At 50.7% G+C, this 15,824-nt stretch overlaps 1 protein-coding gene and 1 non-coding gene across 2 annotated transcripts; both read left to right on the top strand.

Annotated features, from left to right (window-relative positions):
- The first annotated feature begins 793 nt into the window (after nt 1–793).
- On the top strand, nt 794–4,144 carry LOC124657810 (receptor-like protein kinase HSL1). The gene is made up of 3 exons (XM_047196310.1): nt 794–1,748; nt 2,166–3,320; nt 3,615–4,144. The coding sequence occupies exons 1-3, from the start codon at nt 794–796 to the stop codon at nt 3,962–3,964; spliced, it is 2,460 nt and encodes an 819-aa protein (XP_047052266.1). The 3' UTR covers nt 3,965–4,144.
- A 4,711-nt stretch (nt 4,145–8,855) lies between these two features.
- On the top strand, nt 8,856–8,929 carry TRNAV-CAC. Its single transcript has one exon. It is a non-coding gene; the product is annotated as a tRNA-Val (tRNA).
- The last annotated feature ends 6,895 nt before the right edge of the window (nt 8,930–15,824 follow it).

Below are 15,824 nucleotides of genomic sequence, written 5' to 3'. Positions count from 1 at the left end.
GGAGGGAAATGTTTTTTTAATTGCGCTCAAAGAAAAAATCGGAGAAATGGTACGATACATTATGGGCTAACGAACACATGTTTCTCCGTGAATGTAGCCATCATACGACCCGTCCTGGTGCAAGATTTTCTTACAACACAGCTTTCAATATAAACGACAGTGCTAATGCAAGAAAAGCATTTGATGAAGCAGGTTAATTGTTGCCATTTTGAATAATGTCCGCAATATTGTTTGTTTCGACGACCGTAGTTTTGTCGATAACTACACTTTCCTTTTTTTAAAAACCAAGACCACACTACCACCTCGTCAACAAAAATAAATTCGCAATAACTGCTACCCGATGACGCACTGCAGCTACCGTCGCTAGCTAAAACGACAATGTAAGTTGACCGGGGACGCGTGGAAGCCAACCATAGCGCTACCGCGCCCGTTACTCGTCACTCGGGAACGACAAAAGTACGCGATACGTGGAGGCTAACCATAGCGTAGCCACGCATGTTTTCCGTTACTAGATTTGAAATTCAAATTCAGCCAAGATGCCCCGCCCTCGTCGTCAACGTCGACGCCCGATACCTGACCTATCCTCGACTGCCACCTCATTCCGGGTACCTTACTTTGGGCCCCCTAGCCAATATGTTCACTCTCCTTCTCCACTGATCTCACTCCCCTCTCTAGCCAAGGGACAAAACCATGGAGCCTTCCAATCCTGCCACCGCAAGGCAACTCCCTCCTTAAAACCCCCTTTGGCCTCTGCCCACACTCCCCACTCTCTCCACCCACCAAGCCCACAACCATGGCCGCCCTCCGCCGCCTTCTCCTCCCCATCCTCGCTCTCCTAGTCCTACACCCACTCCGCACCGTCACCTCCTCCGACGCCGGCCACCTCCTCGCCGCCAAGCACGAGCTCTCCGACCCCGCCGGCGCCCTCTCCGGCTGGGATGCCCGGCACCACCTCTGCGCATGGCCGCACGTGACCTGCGCCAAGAAATCCACCACCGCCGTCGCCGAGCTGTACATCTACAACCTCTCCATCGCCGGCGTTTTCCCGTCATCGCTCTGCTCCCTGAGGTCCCTGCGGCGCCTCAACCTCGCCGGGAACGACATCGCCGGCCCCCTGCCCGCCTGCCTCGCCGACCTCCCGGCGCTCTCGGACCTCGACCTCTCCGGCAACTACTTCTCCGGCGGGGTCCCGGCGGCCTACGGCGCCGGCTTTCGGTCGCTCGTCGAGTTCAAGATGGTCCAGAACTCCCTCTCCGGCAACTTCCCGGCGTTCCTCACCAACCTCACCACCCTCAAGGTGCTCCAGCTCGCCTACAACCCCTTCACGCCGTCGACATTGCCGGACAATCTCGGCGACCTCGCCAACCTCCGTCAGCTATATCTCGCCAGTTGCAACCTCACCGGTAAAATCCCCTCTTCCATCGGAAACCTTGGGAATCTGGGCAATCTGGACCTCTCTTTTAACCGCCTCTCCGGCGAGATACCCGCAAGCGTTGGGAATTTGAGCTCTCTGTTCCAGATGGAGGCCTACAGCAACCACCTATCCGGGAAGATACCGGAGGGGCTGGGGAGCCTCAAGATGCTCCGTAACATTGACATCTCCATGAACCTGTTCACCGGCGAGCTACCGGCGGACATGTTCGCCGGGCCAAGCCTGGAGAGCGTGCACATCTACCAGAACCAGCTCACCGGGCGCCTTCCGGCGTCGCTCGGGACGGCGCGGCGCCTGACCGATCTGAGGATGTTCGGCAACCAGATCGAAGGGCCGTTCCCGCCGGAGTTCGGGAAGAACTGCCCGCTGGAGTTCCTGGACATGTCGGCCAACCGGATGTCGGGTCCGATTCCGCCCACGCTCTGCGCCTCCGGGAACCTGACGCACCTGCTGCTGCTCGGCAACCGGTTCGAGGGCGCCATTCCGGCCGAGCTCGGCCAGTGCCGGACGCTGCTGAGGATCAGGCTCTTCAACAACAGCCTCGCTGGACCCGTGCCGCCGGAGTTCTGGGGATTGCCCAATGTCGGCATGCTCGAGCTCCGTTCCAATGCTCTGTCGGGCACGGTCGATCCTGCCATTGGTGGTGCCAGGAGCCTGGCCAACCTGCAGATACAGGGCAACCGGTTCACTGGTGCTCTGCCTGCGGAGCTGGGCAGCCTGAGCAACCTGCAAGAGCTTGTGGCTTCAGATAACAGCTTCTCCGGTCGGGTGCCTCCATCGCTTGTTCAGCTTTCCCAGCTTTTCCTGCTGGATTTGAGTAACAATTCACTCTCTGGGGAGATCCCAGGGGTCTTTGGACGGTTCAAGAGGCTGACAAGACTGAACCTTTCGCATAACCACCTCACTGGAATCATCCCTCCAGAGATAGGCGAAACCAGCGGTATGGATATGCTGGATTTGTCCAACAATGAGCTTTCCGGTGGGGTGCCCGCGCAACTGCAGAACCTTCACCCCAGTGCTTTCAACCTCTCCTACAACAAGCTCCGTGGACCTCTGCCTCGTTTCTTCACCGCCTCCAGGTACCGAGAGAGCTTCCTGGGCAACCCTGGCCTGTGCTACGGGCTATGCACAAGCAATGCCGATCCAGACGCCATCCAGCGCGCCCGGATCAACATGGCCGCCACCATCCTCTCCACGGCGGCCATCATCCTGCTCATCGCTCTCGCATGGTTCACCTACAAGTACAGAATCTACAAGAAACGCGCCGCCGAGATCGACTGCGAGAAGGCGACCTGGGTGCTCACGTCCTTCCACAGGGTGGACTTCGACGAGATGGACATCGTCAACAGCCTCGACGAGAGCAACGTGATCGGTGAAGGCGCCGCGGGGAAGGTGTACCGGTCCGTCGTCGGGCCGAGGAGCGAGGCCGTCGCCGTCAAGAAGCTCTGGGCGACCACAACCGCCGACGGTGCCACCGTGGACAACAGCAAGGACGACGACACCTTCGAGGCCGAGGTGGCCACGCTCAGCAGGATCAGGCACAAGAACATCGTCAAGCTCTTCTGCTCCGTCACCAGCAGGGCCTGCCGGCTGCTCGTCTACGAGTACATGCCCAACGGCAGCCTCGGGGACCTGCTCCATGGCGCCAAGGCCGGCGTCCTGGATTGGCCGGCGAGGCTCAAGATCGCCGTCCATGCCGCTGAGGGCCTCTGCTACCTGCACCATGACTGCGTGCCCTCCATTGTGCACCGTGACGTCAAGTCCAACAACATCCTCCTCGATGCCGAGTTTGGCGCCAAGGTTGCGGATTTCGGTGTGGCCAAGACTCTTGGAGATGAGCCGGCCACCATGTCCGTCATCGCTGGCTCCTGCGGTTACATCGCTCCTGGTGAGTTCTTCATGCCTGATTTGTTCCTAGCATGTTTCAAGTCTGCTCAAAATGTTTCAGTACATTTAACTGCTATGCTCTGCAAAATGTTGTTATTGATATGCACTTTAGACAAAATTTACAACAGATCCTAGCTTCAGCTTGTTCTCTTTTAGTACTAGCTGAAAGATACATTTACATGACATGTTCTGCATAATCTTTTAACTTAGTTGTGCACTGATGCTACAGCTAAAAGCTTGTCTTCAGAATACATATATTGAATCGTGTGTGTGATTGTTCCTTTGTGCATCGCAGAGTATGCCTACACCCTTCATGTAACCGAGAAGAGCGACGTGTTCAGCTTTGGCGTGGTCATTCTGGAGCTCGTCACTGGCAAGAGCCCTATGGCGCCTGAGATCGGCGAGAAGGACCTGGTGGCGTGGGTGTGCGACACCATTGATCAAAACGGTGCGGAGTCTGTTCTTGATCAGAAGCTCGCCGACCAGTTCAAGAACGAGATGCGCAGGGTTTTGAACATCGGCCTACTGTGTGTCAACAAGTCCCCGAACAACCGCCCACCGATGAGGTCTGTGGTGAAGTTGCTGCTGGAGGTGCAGGGAGAGAACAAGCCCAAGGCCAAGAAGGAGGCGGCCCCTGCCGTCTGATCTGGGGGCAAATAGAGAATCCTCTGAAGAACCATTGATAGGAATAAATGCTAATCTGTGCTTTACTTGGATCATGTACTTAATACCATTAGCTGTTATAGCAGCTAGCTAGCTCTGAACCCTGGTAAACTTAGAAACTTGGGAGTCTAACCTTTCGCTCTGAAATGAATGGAATGTGCAGTTGCTGTGAACATGTACTATCTGTGACAAAGATCTGTTCCTTGCATGCTTGATGCTTTTGTCGTGCTGGTTGCAACTTCTCTTTGGTTTCCATTACCGATCCTGAAAAAGTGCATTTGTTATGTTGCTATTCACCTTTCAGTGTCAAGATCTCAATATACTTTGGAACATCTTGTGGAGAACTGGAGATGCTCCCACGCTTAGTGAGCTGACGCACTCGTGAATATGAGTGGGAGTAGAGGTCTGGAAGTCCTATCTAAAGTATGCTATGATAGCTCAGTACCAATGATGATGATTGATTTCTCATCAGCATCAACATCAGTGCTTAGTGCATATATGAAATGTTTTCTCGATGCAACCATGTTAAGTAACAGACAGTAGTAGTGGCAGCGATTGAATTTCAGTGGCTCTGTTTTCCCCATTTGTTCTTTTTGTTAGCTGCCTTTTGCTTGTGCACTTTTCTCCTGGTAAACAGAGGCTGGACACGCATTGGCTGCACCCTTTTCTAGTCCTGGTATGTCTCTACGTCGATCAGAAATTTGACCTGACTCTAGTCTTTTATCTTCTTCCAGCTTTGCAACATGCTGTTTTTTATCAGGCCAGGACAAGTAACCTGTACATAAATGTATCAAGGACAACAACTTTGCTGGAATGCAGTCCTGAAGCCCATGTTCAGTAGTTCATCTATCTTTGGTATCACCGTTGTACCTAGATCTGTGAATCTAACTTGCAACTTCTCATTGTATGAGCTGATATGAAGTCGAGTGTGTGTCTTCAGTATTATTTCTTGGTTTTGTACTGCTCAGGTTTTCCGATCATGGATGTGCATTTGATCATTACTGATCCAAAGTTATCTTGCACGAGCATGTATCCAAAGGAGGAAAAGAACATCATGCAAATGATGTGTTGTCAACCAAGTGTAATATACTTTCAGATCAGACCGTATTCTTAAAAATGGAGTACGCACATGTTTTCTTTTGTTTTTTCACACAAATGGCGCAGGCGGATCCAAGTGATTTTTTTGCCCTGCTCTTTATTTTTCATCTCTGAAGGAGATACCAGTACCGTGTAACAATAGGAATTTTAATGCATGGACCCATTAAGATGACACCATGATGAAATGAAATGACAGTCAATTTCTATTTCTTCACACAAATGGAGCAGGATGAAATGAAATGTTAGTGAATTTCTATTTCTTCACACAAATGGAGCAGGCGTATGGTAGTGAACTTCTTTTCATTCTTTGTACAAAAGTAGAAAATAGCAGTGAAAATACATAACTCAGCTCTTCAATTCTCATCTCTTTGAGGTGCACAAGCCTAGGGAAGTCTAAATGTCATGAAGAATAAATATGTATCCTGAACATTAGGAATCTTAATGCATGGACCCCTACAGATGACATCCATGATGAAACCTGTAGTGTCTCTGGGCTCCACGAATCTCCTCTCGACAAAAGGCAAACCATTTGGGTTCTTCTGAGCCGAAGCTGCTGCACATTTTAGTCTACTCGGCAGCCAATGAGATGTGAGTGCCGGCACAACACTGTCATAGCTGAATCATGATGGTCAAAAGCAACACAACACAAAATGAAATAACAAAAGGCAAACAGCAGCAATATGGTTTGAGGTGTAGGATTGTGTAATTGAGAAGAAAAGGATGCGATGGCTTTTACTTCCTCATCAGTCAGCTTTATTGTTCCGCTGGCCAAATAAAGTGTATTTTTCTATTTGATATGATTAGTACAATTTGCACTGTGAGAACATCTAAGCGGACTGCTGCTGGCACACCTCTTGCATCCCTACCTACAGTCAGGACACAATGTTTTTCTCAAAGATCCGTTGCAAGTCTGTGCACTACGAAAACCACAGTTGTTAAACAAGACTACAAACAGCAAAACCCTGAAAGGTTTGTAGAAAAAAAAAGGGTAGAAGCCATGACGGTCAAAATCCGTGGCAGGTCTGTGCCCTACTAAATCCGTGCTCAGTGTTTAGCCTTCCCTGTTTTGTGTTGCTTTCTCTGGGTTTTTTGTGCTGCTCAGGCTTTACGATCATGGATGTGCCTTTTACCCTTTATGATCCAAAGCTATCTTGTACGAGTGTATACAAAAAGAAGGAAATAAAACACCATGCAAATGTTGTGTCGTGAACCAAGTAGATACTTCCAGATCATACAAATAATTCTTGCAAATGGAGCATGCCGATGGACCTGGTTTCTTTTTCTTCACACAAATGGGGCAGGTGCAAAGTAATACTGTATGAAAGTAACAGTGAAAAAACATAGTAATGCTCTCCAATTTTCATCTTTTTCGGCAGCAAGTAATATGAACTGTAAACTTTATGAAGGAGAAACATGTACCCTGAACATTAGGAATCTTAATGCATAGACACATTGAGATGACACCCATGATGAAATTTGTAGAACTTCATGCCTTCCACGAATCACAGAGGACAAAAGGCGCATCTACAAGCTGCGGCACATTTGGTCTCCTCGGCAGCCAGTGAGGTGTGAGCGCTCGTGCAATACTATCATTACTGAATCATCATTGCTAGTCAAAAAGTAACAGAAAAAAATGAAGTAGCAAATGGCAAATAGCAAAAACATAGTTTAAGATGTAGGGTTGTGTAACTGAGAAGAAAAAAGATGCAATTCAAAAATGGTGCACGCCAACAGTCAGGCCAATTTTTTTCTCGAGAATCAGTAGGAGGTATATGCACTATTAAACCCCAATTGGTAGACAAGAGTACAAACAGCAGAACGCTGAAAGTTTTGTAGAAAAAGTGCATCTAAGCCATAAATTGTTGCTGAAAGCAGAATAGTCTTAAAAGAAAAATGGGAATATATAAGAACCCTGAGACATCCACACAACTGAAGAACCCATGACAAGAAAAATCTTGTTTCATGCGGCTCATGTCTGGTTACATGACGGGGAAGAAGCTTGGCAAGTTTAGTGCATTTGAAATACGAAAATGGAGTGTGACTGACAAGGAGCAGGGGAGTTTGCTAGCTACTGTACGAAATATGCTCACCTCCTCACAATTCAGATAATGTGTTACCAATCGAAGTGAACTGAAATAGTAAAACTTGCTTACCAAATTCCTATAACTATCGGCAGTAAATCATTAAGTAAACTAATGGTGTTACACTTTATACCTTTCACACAAGGTGTTCCGAAATCTGAAGTAACAACAAAATGAAAGTACTCGGGAGAATAAGCACCTGAAACATAAAGGCCATCTACAAAGGTAAGCAAGCTCTGATTGTCAGAGGCCAAGGTAAGTGGTACTCGTATGCCGGACCATGGTACTTGATCCCCTCGGACACGCGCTTCAACTCCATGGTGGCAAGGTCCATGGAAATGATCCCTTCACCTTCCTCTGTACCCAGTACGATGGACCTCTCTGCCACCCAGACAATATCCTTCAGCTTCTCGATGGTGATGTGCAGTTGCGGTTTCTTGTCCCCAAACAGTTCACGGATCGCCCGCCACAATACAATCCTTGTCTTCATCACCCATTGGCTGTTGCCTTCTGCTTGCACGAATATCTCGAGGAAGTGTCTGGTCAGGACGGCAATGTGCACTGGACTATCCTCGCCGCCGACGACCCGGATCCTGGTGGCCTTGTCTGACACATGGTGCATGTCATTCAGGAGAGAGGAAAACGAGAACTGTGCGGTGGCCTTGTCGAGAACAATGACAGTGTCTTGTGCCGTCATCCAGTAGACCGACTCTCTGTCATGCCCCGCATAGTGGATGCTGGTCAACAATGGGAGTTCCGGCATGCCGCTGTGCCCCGTGCTCTGCGGGAGGAGAACACCAAGGTACCGGCAAGGCCTTCGCAGAAGATGGCATATAGAACCCTGAAGTTGGACATGCCGATGCGGCAGCCCGTCTCGTCGGCGTCGCCGTCGAGCAAAAAGGCGCCGATGCAGTAGCAGCCGTGAAATTTCGCCGGTATAGCTAGCGCACTGTGGCGCCGCGTCAGGGGATCGCAGACAACGAGGTCGGGGGATAGGCGAAGAAGGACGACGGCGCGTCTGTGCGCTCTTTGAGGAAGAGGAGGACGCCGCCAAGACTGTCGGCGAGCTCCCAGTAGGCACCGCCGCGGGCCGGGAGGAAGTCGAGCGAGAAGTGCCGCGCGTCCACGGTGTCCGATGAGGGCGAGGCCGAGGAGGGGAAGAAGACGGGTTTGCGGCCAGGTGGACGCGGAAACAAGCGGGAGAATTCTTGGACGCGGTAGTGGCCGACCACGGAGGCGTGCGGGTGCAGAGAGCGGAAGCGGCGGAGGAAGCCGCCGTCGGCGACGACGCGGCGCCAGCGCTTGCAGGTGCAGGCGGCACGGATGAGTTGGAGAGACGAGGGGAGACGCAGGAATACTAACTCGAGAAGCTCGTCGGGCAGGCGGTGCGTGGCCGCCGGCGCGGTGTCCCTCCGGGCAATCTTGCGGCGGCGGCTGCTGCGAGTGCGAACCCCCATTTGCCACCGGCAACCCTGGTCACGGGCCCACGGGCCTTCTTTTGACCGCCTTCGCCGCTTAATCGGCCCGCACGAAAAGCCCTCGTAGCTTTGGTTGCAGGCCAAGTGTTTGTTTATCCTGGAACCGTAGAGCCTGGTCCTCAGCTTCTCATCGTGGAGAGCCCATGTTAAATTGGGATTAGTTTGTGATGTGTTGTATTCTATAATTACCAGCTATTTAACAGAACATAACAAAACGTCTGGTTGGTGTAGTTGGTTATCACGTTAGTCTCACACACTAAAGGTCCCCAGTTCGAACCTGGGATCAGACATAACCTTTTTTGTTTTGTTTTTTCGTACAGTACTAACGCACGTTTTTTTCTTTTCTTTTGTTAAGGTCGTCTCACATTACCATTTTTCTAACTATGTCACTCATATCTTTTGACATGTCGAGCTGGGGCAAAAGGTTTTTCCCCTGAACCATTTAACCAAAATAAGGAAAACAAAAGCCAGCTTGAAAGTTCGGTTTTCCTCTACTAGCCATGGCCAGATCTCCGTGATATGTTGGCTGATTACACCCGCCACCATCAACACCGCTCAATCTTTCTTGTGGACAGGTAATGCATGTCGAACCTGCCGGGAGTGGCGAAGCTCAACGTTGATGCTGGCGGGTTCTGATACTGGTCACTTCATGGGTGTGCTTTGGTTGTTAATGTGCAATATGCTGTTATAGCTGATCTGGGGACATTAGAGCACTAATAGTCCGGGAAAGCTTGATTTTGGCTATCGGGACAATGCATGAGGAAAACCTGGGGAAATATAGCCATATCGTCTAGGAAATAAAGGCGAGTGTGGCAGGGATTTTGAAGGCCACATGGCCCATATTTGTGAATGAAAGACAGACTGTCCAACATGGAAGCACATGACCTGACACGTTTAGTATTATCACTGCATGTAAGATGACATGTTTGGTCCATCGATCCGCCTGAGGGCATCTGCATTCCACTAATTTGAAATAATAAAAAGGGTCGGATGCAGGGAGGAAGCTAGGAAAAAATATGTCCGGTGTCATGCACACACTCACTCTATTTGACTGGTGTCATCTTCTGTAAATAATGGTTTGCTAGTGTTAAGTAATGAAGGTTTAGGTTGTTTTCATTGGGGTCAGCTGACCAAAACGCCTCTCAAGCAGCACCGTCCCTGGTTGGATGATTCAAAAAAGTTACTATCGTCATATGAAAAGGAATGCCTTGCTATTCTTCTTGCTGTAGACAAATGGCGTGCGTACCTCCAACATGCACCATTCACTATCGTCACTGATCACAAGAGCCTTGTGCACCTCGCTGATCAGAAGCTTAGCAATGAAATGCAACAAAAGGCTTTTGTTAAGCTCATGGGTCTCCAGTACAAGCTTGTCTACCGGAAGGGTAGAGACAACACAGCCGCAGATGCCCTGTCACGTCAGACCTCCAACAATGAATTGTTTGCCATATCATTTTGCAGACCACGCTGGCTGGAGTCCATCACTGATGGCTATCAGCATGATGAGAAGGCTCGTTCTTTATTGCAAGAACTCAGTATACATAGTCCCAATTATCAAGGGTACTCTCTGCATCAGGGCCTAATTCGATATAAAGACCGGATTTGGTTGGGAAACAACACGGAGGCACACAAGGCCATCCTCCTTTCTCTACATGACAAGTGGGGTAGGCGGTCACTCCGGGTTTTTAGCTACATATCACCGCATTAAAAACCTTTTCTCCTGGCCAGGCATGAAACAATATATTCGGAAGTATGTCCAGCAGTGTTCTGTTTGTCAACAAGCAAAGTCGGAGCATGTCAAGCTACCAGGTTTACTCAATCCTTTGCCTATACCTTCTGAAGCTTGGAGCATTATTAGTCTTGACTTTGTGGAGGGCCTACCTAAGTCTGGATCATTCAATTGCATATTGGTAGTTATTGATAAGTTCAGCAAGTATGCTCATTTTTCTCCCACTCTCACATCCATATACTGCCCTTACTATTGCCCAGAAATTTGTGGACAACATTTACAAGCTTCATGGTCTTCCCCAGTATTATCATCTCTGACCGGGATCCCATTTTTACAAGCAAAGTTTGGCAAGAATTGTTTCGACTGTCTGACACTAAAATGAACATGAGTTCAGCAAATCACCCGCAGACGGACGGTCAAACGGAGAAGCTTAATCAATGTTTGGAGACTTTCTTGCGTTGTGCTGTTCATGCGTCTCCAAGGAAATGGGCACAATGGCTCCCTCTAGCCGAGTATTGGTACAACACAAACTTTCACTCGGCCTTGGGTAAAACACCTTTTGAGATCCTATATGGCTACAAACCTCGTCACTTGGGTGTCGGCAATCTTCAGAGTTCAACACCTACTGATTTGGCGGGGTGGCTTCGGGAACGCCAAGAAACGCTGATCCTACTCCAGCAACATCTATTGCGCGCCCAACAACGCATGAAGTCTCAAGAAGATAAACACGGGACGAGAAAGGGAGTTTGCTTGTTGGCGAGTTTGTTTACATGAAATTGCAACCATACTCCCAAACTTCTATTGCACAACGTTCCAACCACAAGCTCTCCTTCAAGTTTTTCGGGCCTTATGAAATTCTAGCTCGCATTGGTAAAGTGGCCTACAAGTTAAAGCTCCCATGCAGGCAGTCAAATCCATCCGGTGTTGCATGTGTCCCAGCTGAAAAAATCCGTCCCTTCAAACCAGGTGGTTTCCTCTACTTTGGATTTCAATTTTCTTGCTGATGATGCCTCACCGAGTGCAGCCCGGCGCTGTGATCTCCAAGAGGACCATACACAAAGGTCGCACTTTTGTCAATCAGGTGCAAATCTCCTGGACAGGTCTTCCCTCAACATTACCGACCCGGGAGTCCGAAGCTGCCTTGCGTCGACGTTTCCCTGGTGCTCCTCGCTTGGGGACAAGCAGGCTTTGAAGGGAGAGGAACTGCTACGACACCGGCATGCAGGCGACGGAGACTACGGGACATCAGGAGATCCATGGGCCGGCAAGTGCAGATTAACCCAAATGGGCCAAGGCTGGTCCGCTTGCGTGCGTGAGCTGGAAGCCGGTGCTCTTAACCAGCCCCGAGAGGATGAGAGAAGGCATCGATTGAGTGGCCAAGAAACTATCTTCTTCCTGTCTCCTTTCTTCCGTACCTGCTACTCTGCTCTCCCCCTTTCCCCTTCTCCAAACAATCTCTGTATCTGTATCTTAATTCAGCTACTTGGGGACTGAATCCAGTGCGTGTGCTATCAAATCATCCATGGTTGTAGCATGGAACCATCGGTGGTAAATTACTGAGTAAACTAATGATGTTACACTTTATAACTTTCACACAAAGTGCTCTCAAATCTGAAGTAATAGCAAAGTGAAAATACCTGGGAGAATAAGCACCAGAAACATAAAGGCCATCTACAAAGGTAAGCAAGCTCTGATTGTCACAGGCCAAGGTAACTGGTACTCGTATGCCGGACCATGGTACTTGATCCCCTCGGACACGCGCTTCAACTCCATGGTGGCAAGGTCCATGGAGATGATCCCTTCACCTTCCTCTGTACCCAACACAACAGACCTCTCGCCACCCGGACAGTCTCCTTCAGCTTGTCCATGGTGATGTGCGGTTGCGGTTTCTTGTCCCCAAACAGGTCACGAATCGCCCGCCACAATACAATCCTTGTCTTCATCATCCATTGGCTGTTTCCTTCCGCTTGCACGAAGATCTTGAGGAAGTTCCTGGTCAGGACGGCAATGTGCACAGGACCATCCTCGCCACCGACGACCCGGATCCTGGTGGCCTTGTCTGACACATAGGGCATGTCATTCGCGAGAGAGGAAAACGAGAACTCTGCGGTGGCCTTGTCGAGAACAATGACAGTGTCTTCTGCCGTCATCCAGTAGACCGACTCTCTGGCATGCCCCGCATAGTGGATGCTGGTCAACAATGGGAGTTCCGGCATGCCGCTGTGCCCCGTGCTCTGCACGAGGGTCCAGCCGTCGCCTTTGAGGCTACTGCGGGAGGAGAACACCAAGGTACCGGCAAGGCCTTCGCAGAAGATCGCATACAGAACCCTGAAGTTGGACAAGCCGATGCGGCAGCCCGTCTCGTCGGCGTCGCCGTCGAGCAAAAAGGCGCCGATGCAGTAGCAGCCGTGAAATTTCGCCGGTATAGCTAGCGCACTGTGGCGCCGCGTCAGGGGATCGCAGACAACGAGGTCGGGGGGATAGGCGAAGAAGGACGACGGCGCGTCTCGTGCGCTCTTTGAGGAAGAGGAGGACGCCGCCAAGACTGTCGGCGAGCTCCCAGTAGGCACCGCCGCGGGCCGGGAGGAAGTCGAGCGAGAAGTGCCGCGCGTCCACGGTGTCCGATGAGGGCGAGGCCGAGGAGGGGAAGAAGACGGGTTTGCGGCCAGGTGGACGCGGAAACAAGCGGGAGAATTCTTGGACGCGGTAGTGGCCGACCACGGAGGCGTGCGGGTGCAGAGAGCGGAAGCGGCGGAGGAAGCCGCCGTCGGCGACGACGCGGCGCCAGCGCTTGCAGGTGCAGGCGGCACGGATGAGTTGGAGAGACGAGGGGAGACGCAGGAATACTAACTCGAGAAGCTCTGATTGTCAGAGGCCAAGGTAACTGGTACTCGTATGCCGGACCATGGTACTTGATCCCCTCGGACACGCGCTTCAACTCCATGGTGGCAAGGTCCATGGAGATGATCCCTTCACCTTCCTCTGTACCCAATACGATGGACCTCTCTGCCACCCAGACAATCTCCTTCAGCTTGTAAAACATGCTTACCAAATTTCTATAACTATCGGTAGTAAATCATTGGTGCATACCTACAGTCAGACCTCTCTGTCACCCATGACAACCGTGGGCCGTACGTGAACCTTATACATGCTACTTATACATGCTAGTTAACTCAACGCTTAATTAACCATTGCACGACATCCAATCTATCCCCTCGTTTACAACGCTTTTGGATAATTTGGCGAGTCCACATCACCAATCCGTGGCGTGAAGCATCTGAGCCATCCATCCAGCTGCTAATCCTTCAAGGAGAACCGCGGTCAATCTGTTTCCTGCTCTCCCTCTAAAAAATCCAGAGACCTTCCACTATCTATAAATACGAGGCCATGGTCACCTCCGCGGGCGGCATCGCGTGCGTGACTTGTGACTTTGGACTTTGGCGAGGAGAGGAGAGGGAAGGGGAGGTGATGCTGTCCAGCGAGCGAGCGCTCTTCGTGGCTTGGTGTGGCGACGAGCTCCTTCCCTGATCCCATCTCAGACTCCGCTCATACCTTGTTCTTAGTTTGGACTTTGACGAGGAGAGGAGAGGACAAGAGAGGCCGGCCGGCGAGCGCTCTTCGTGGCGTGGTGTGGCGACGAGCGGCGAGGAGAGGAGAGGAGAGGAGAGCTCCTTCCCCGATCCCAGCCAGCCAGCAAGCGCTCTTCGTGACGAGCGGCGAGCTCCTTCCCAGATTCCATAGACTCCTCAGGAACCTTTTCTTCAATCCATGGCGAGGAGAGGAGAGGACAGAAGAGGACGGCCAGCGAGCCCTCTTGGTGGTGTGGCGACGAGCGGCGCGGAGAGGAGAGGAGAGCTCCTTCCCCGATGCCGGACAGCGAGCGCTCTTCGTGGCGTGATATGGCGACGAGCGGCGAGCTCCTTCCCTGATTCCATAGACTGCTCTGGTACGTTGTTCCTCAATCCATGGTGTGGCATGTCTCGCTAAGTAACTAGTACGTGCAAGTAATGTTTTTTGATGGAGTTTGCAGACGACTTTTCAGTCCAATTCACATTCCTTCCGTCTCCCAACACCACCACACGAACTTACTCGAACCGTGGATGGCTGCTCGGCCTACACGCGCCTGCCCACTTATTTGAGAGGAAAGGAGAGGGGAGGGGAGGGGAGGCTAGCTAGCCAGCAAGCGCTCTTCGTGGCGTGGTGTGGCGACAAGCGGCGAGCTCCTTCCCTGATCCAGTAGACTCCTCTTGTACCTTGTTCTTCAATCTATGGTGTGACCTGTCTAGCTAAATCACTAGTACGCGGTAGTAATTGCTTTAATGGAGTTCACATGCTTGCTAGACTTTTCAGTCCTGTTCACATCCCTTCCGTCTCCCAACACCACCACACGATTGCCAGAACCATACCGTTTCTCTTGCAGACGGCTGGCCGGCCTACACGTGCATGTGCGCTAATTGGCGCGATAGTGCTTTACCCAGGCTGCCTCGTGCCAAACCTGGAAACATGGCTCACTAATACACTTTGGCGAGGAGAGGAGAGGCCGGCCAGCGAGCGCTCTTCGTGGCGTCGTGTGGCGACGATCGGCGAGCTCCTTCCCTTATCCCACAGATTCCGCTCGTACCTTGTTCTTCAATCCATAGCATGGGCGGCATGGCCTGTCTCGCTAAATCACTAGCACGGGTAAGTAATTTCTTTGATGGAGTTCATAAGCGTGCTAGACATGCATTCAGTCCGTTCACATCCCTTTTGTCTCCCAACTCCACCATACTGAGAACAGACTGTTCCTCTTCCCCGACGCGGACAGCGCTCAGCCTACAGGTGTCTGTCTGCTTATTGGCCAACGTACCCTGGGTACCTCGTTCCAAACCTGGAAACTCCAGCCTCCCTAGTACTATCTTCATCGACTCGGGCTTCCAACAAGTAGAACACTGAAAAAATATCTTTATCCCTCCCACCAGAGGAAGCGGACATCTTTGTCCGGCAAGCCGGAGGAAGGTGACGAGACGGACAAGCTAGTACCGTCTTCCATCGACTCCAACCTCCAGCGTCATTAGTATTCTCTACATCAACGCTCTATGGTACACACTGGAACTTTTTTTCTTGGGAAAGTACACAGTGGAACTAGAACCGCGAATAATGCATGCTTTCGCTCTATATGAAAGACTAGGAATAATGCTTTCTTTCGCTCTATATTACCTAAAAGTCCAACTGTAATCACTAACATGATTGGAACATTGGGTGTCCACTTGGTCTGTTTTACAGGTAAAGGAGACAAACCTCGATGTGATTAGTTGGGGAGCCAAATTGTTCGTGCAATTGTCAAATAAACTGTTCCGAGCGAATCATGGATGGAGGCCCGTGGTGAGAAGACTGATGAACTGAAGGAAAACAAACACATAATCAAGAATTAGAAAAAGCTCCTGTTACTTGTTGTTGAATAGTTGCTTTTTCTCGAG

The sequence above is a fragment of the Lolium rigidum genome, chromosome 5 (genome assembly GCF_022539505.1).
Source record: "Lolium rigidum isolate FL_2022 chromosome 5, APGP_CSIRO_Lrig_0.1, whole genome shotgun sequence".
NCBI classification, from domain to species: domain Eukaryota; kingdom Viridiplantae; phylum Streptophyta; class Magnoliopsida; order Poales; family Poaceae; genus Lolium; species Lolium rigidum.
Note: the sequence above shows the minus strand (reverse complement) of the source record. Positions and strands in the feature narration are given on the sequence as shown.

Bases quoted from the DNA above. Each gene is read 5' to 3' on its own strand.
- LOC124657810 (XM_047196310.1), top strand. From the start codon at position 794: ATGGCCGCCCTCCGCCGCCTTCTCCTCCCCATCCTCGCTCTCCTAGTC. The intron at 1,749-2,165 runs GCAACCAGATCG...GCAACCTGCAAG, and splicing joins GACCGATCTGAGGATGTTCG to AGCTTGTGGCTTCAGATAAC. The intron at 3,321-3,614 runs GTGAGTTCTTCA...TGTGCATCGCAG, and splicing joins CTGCGGTTACATCGCTCCTG to AGTATGCCTACACCCTTCAT.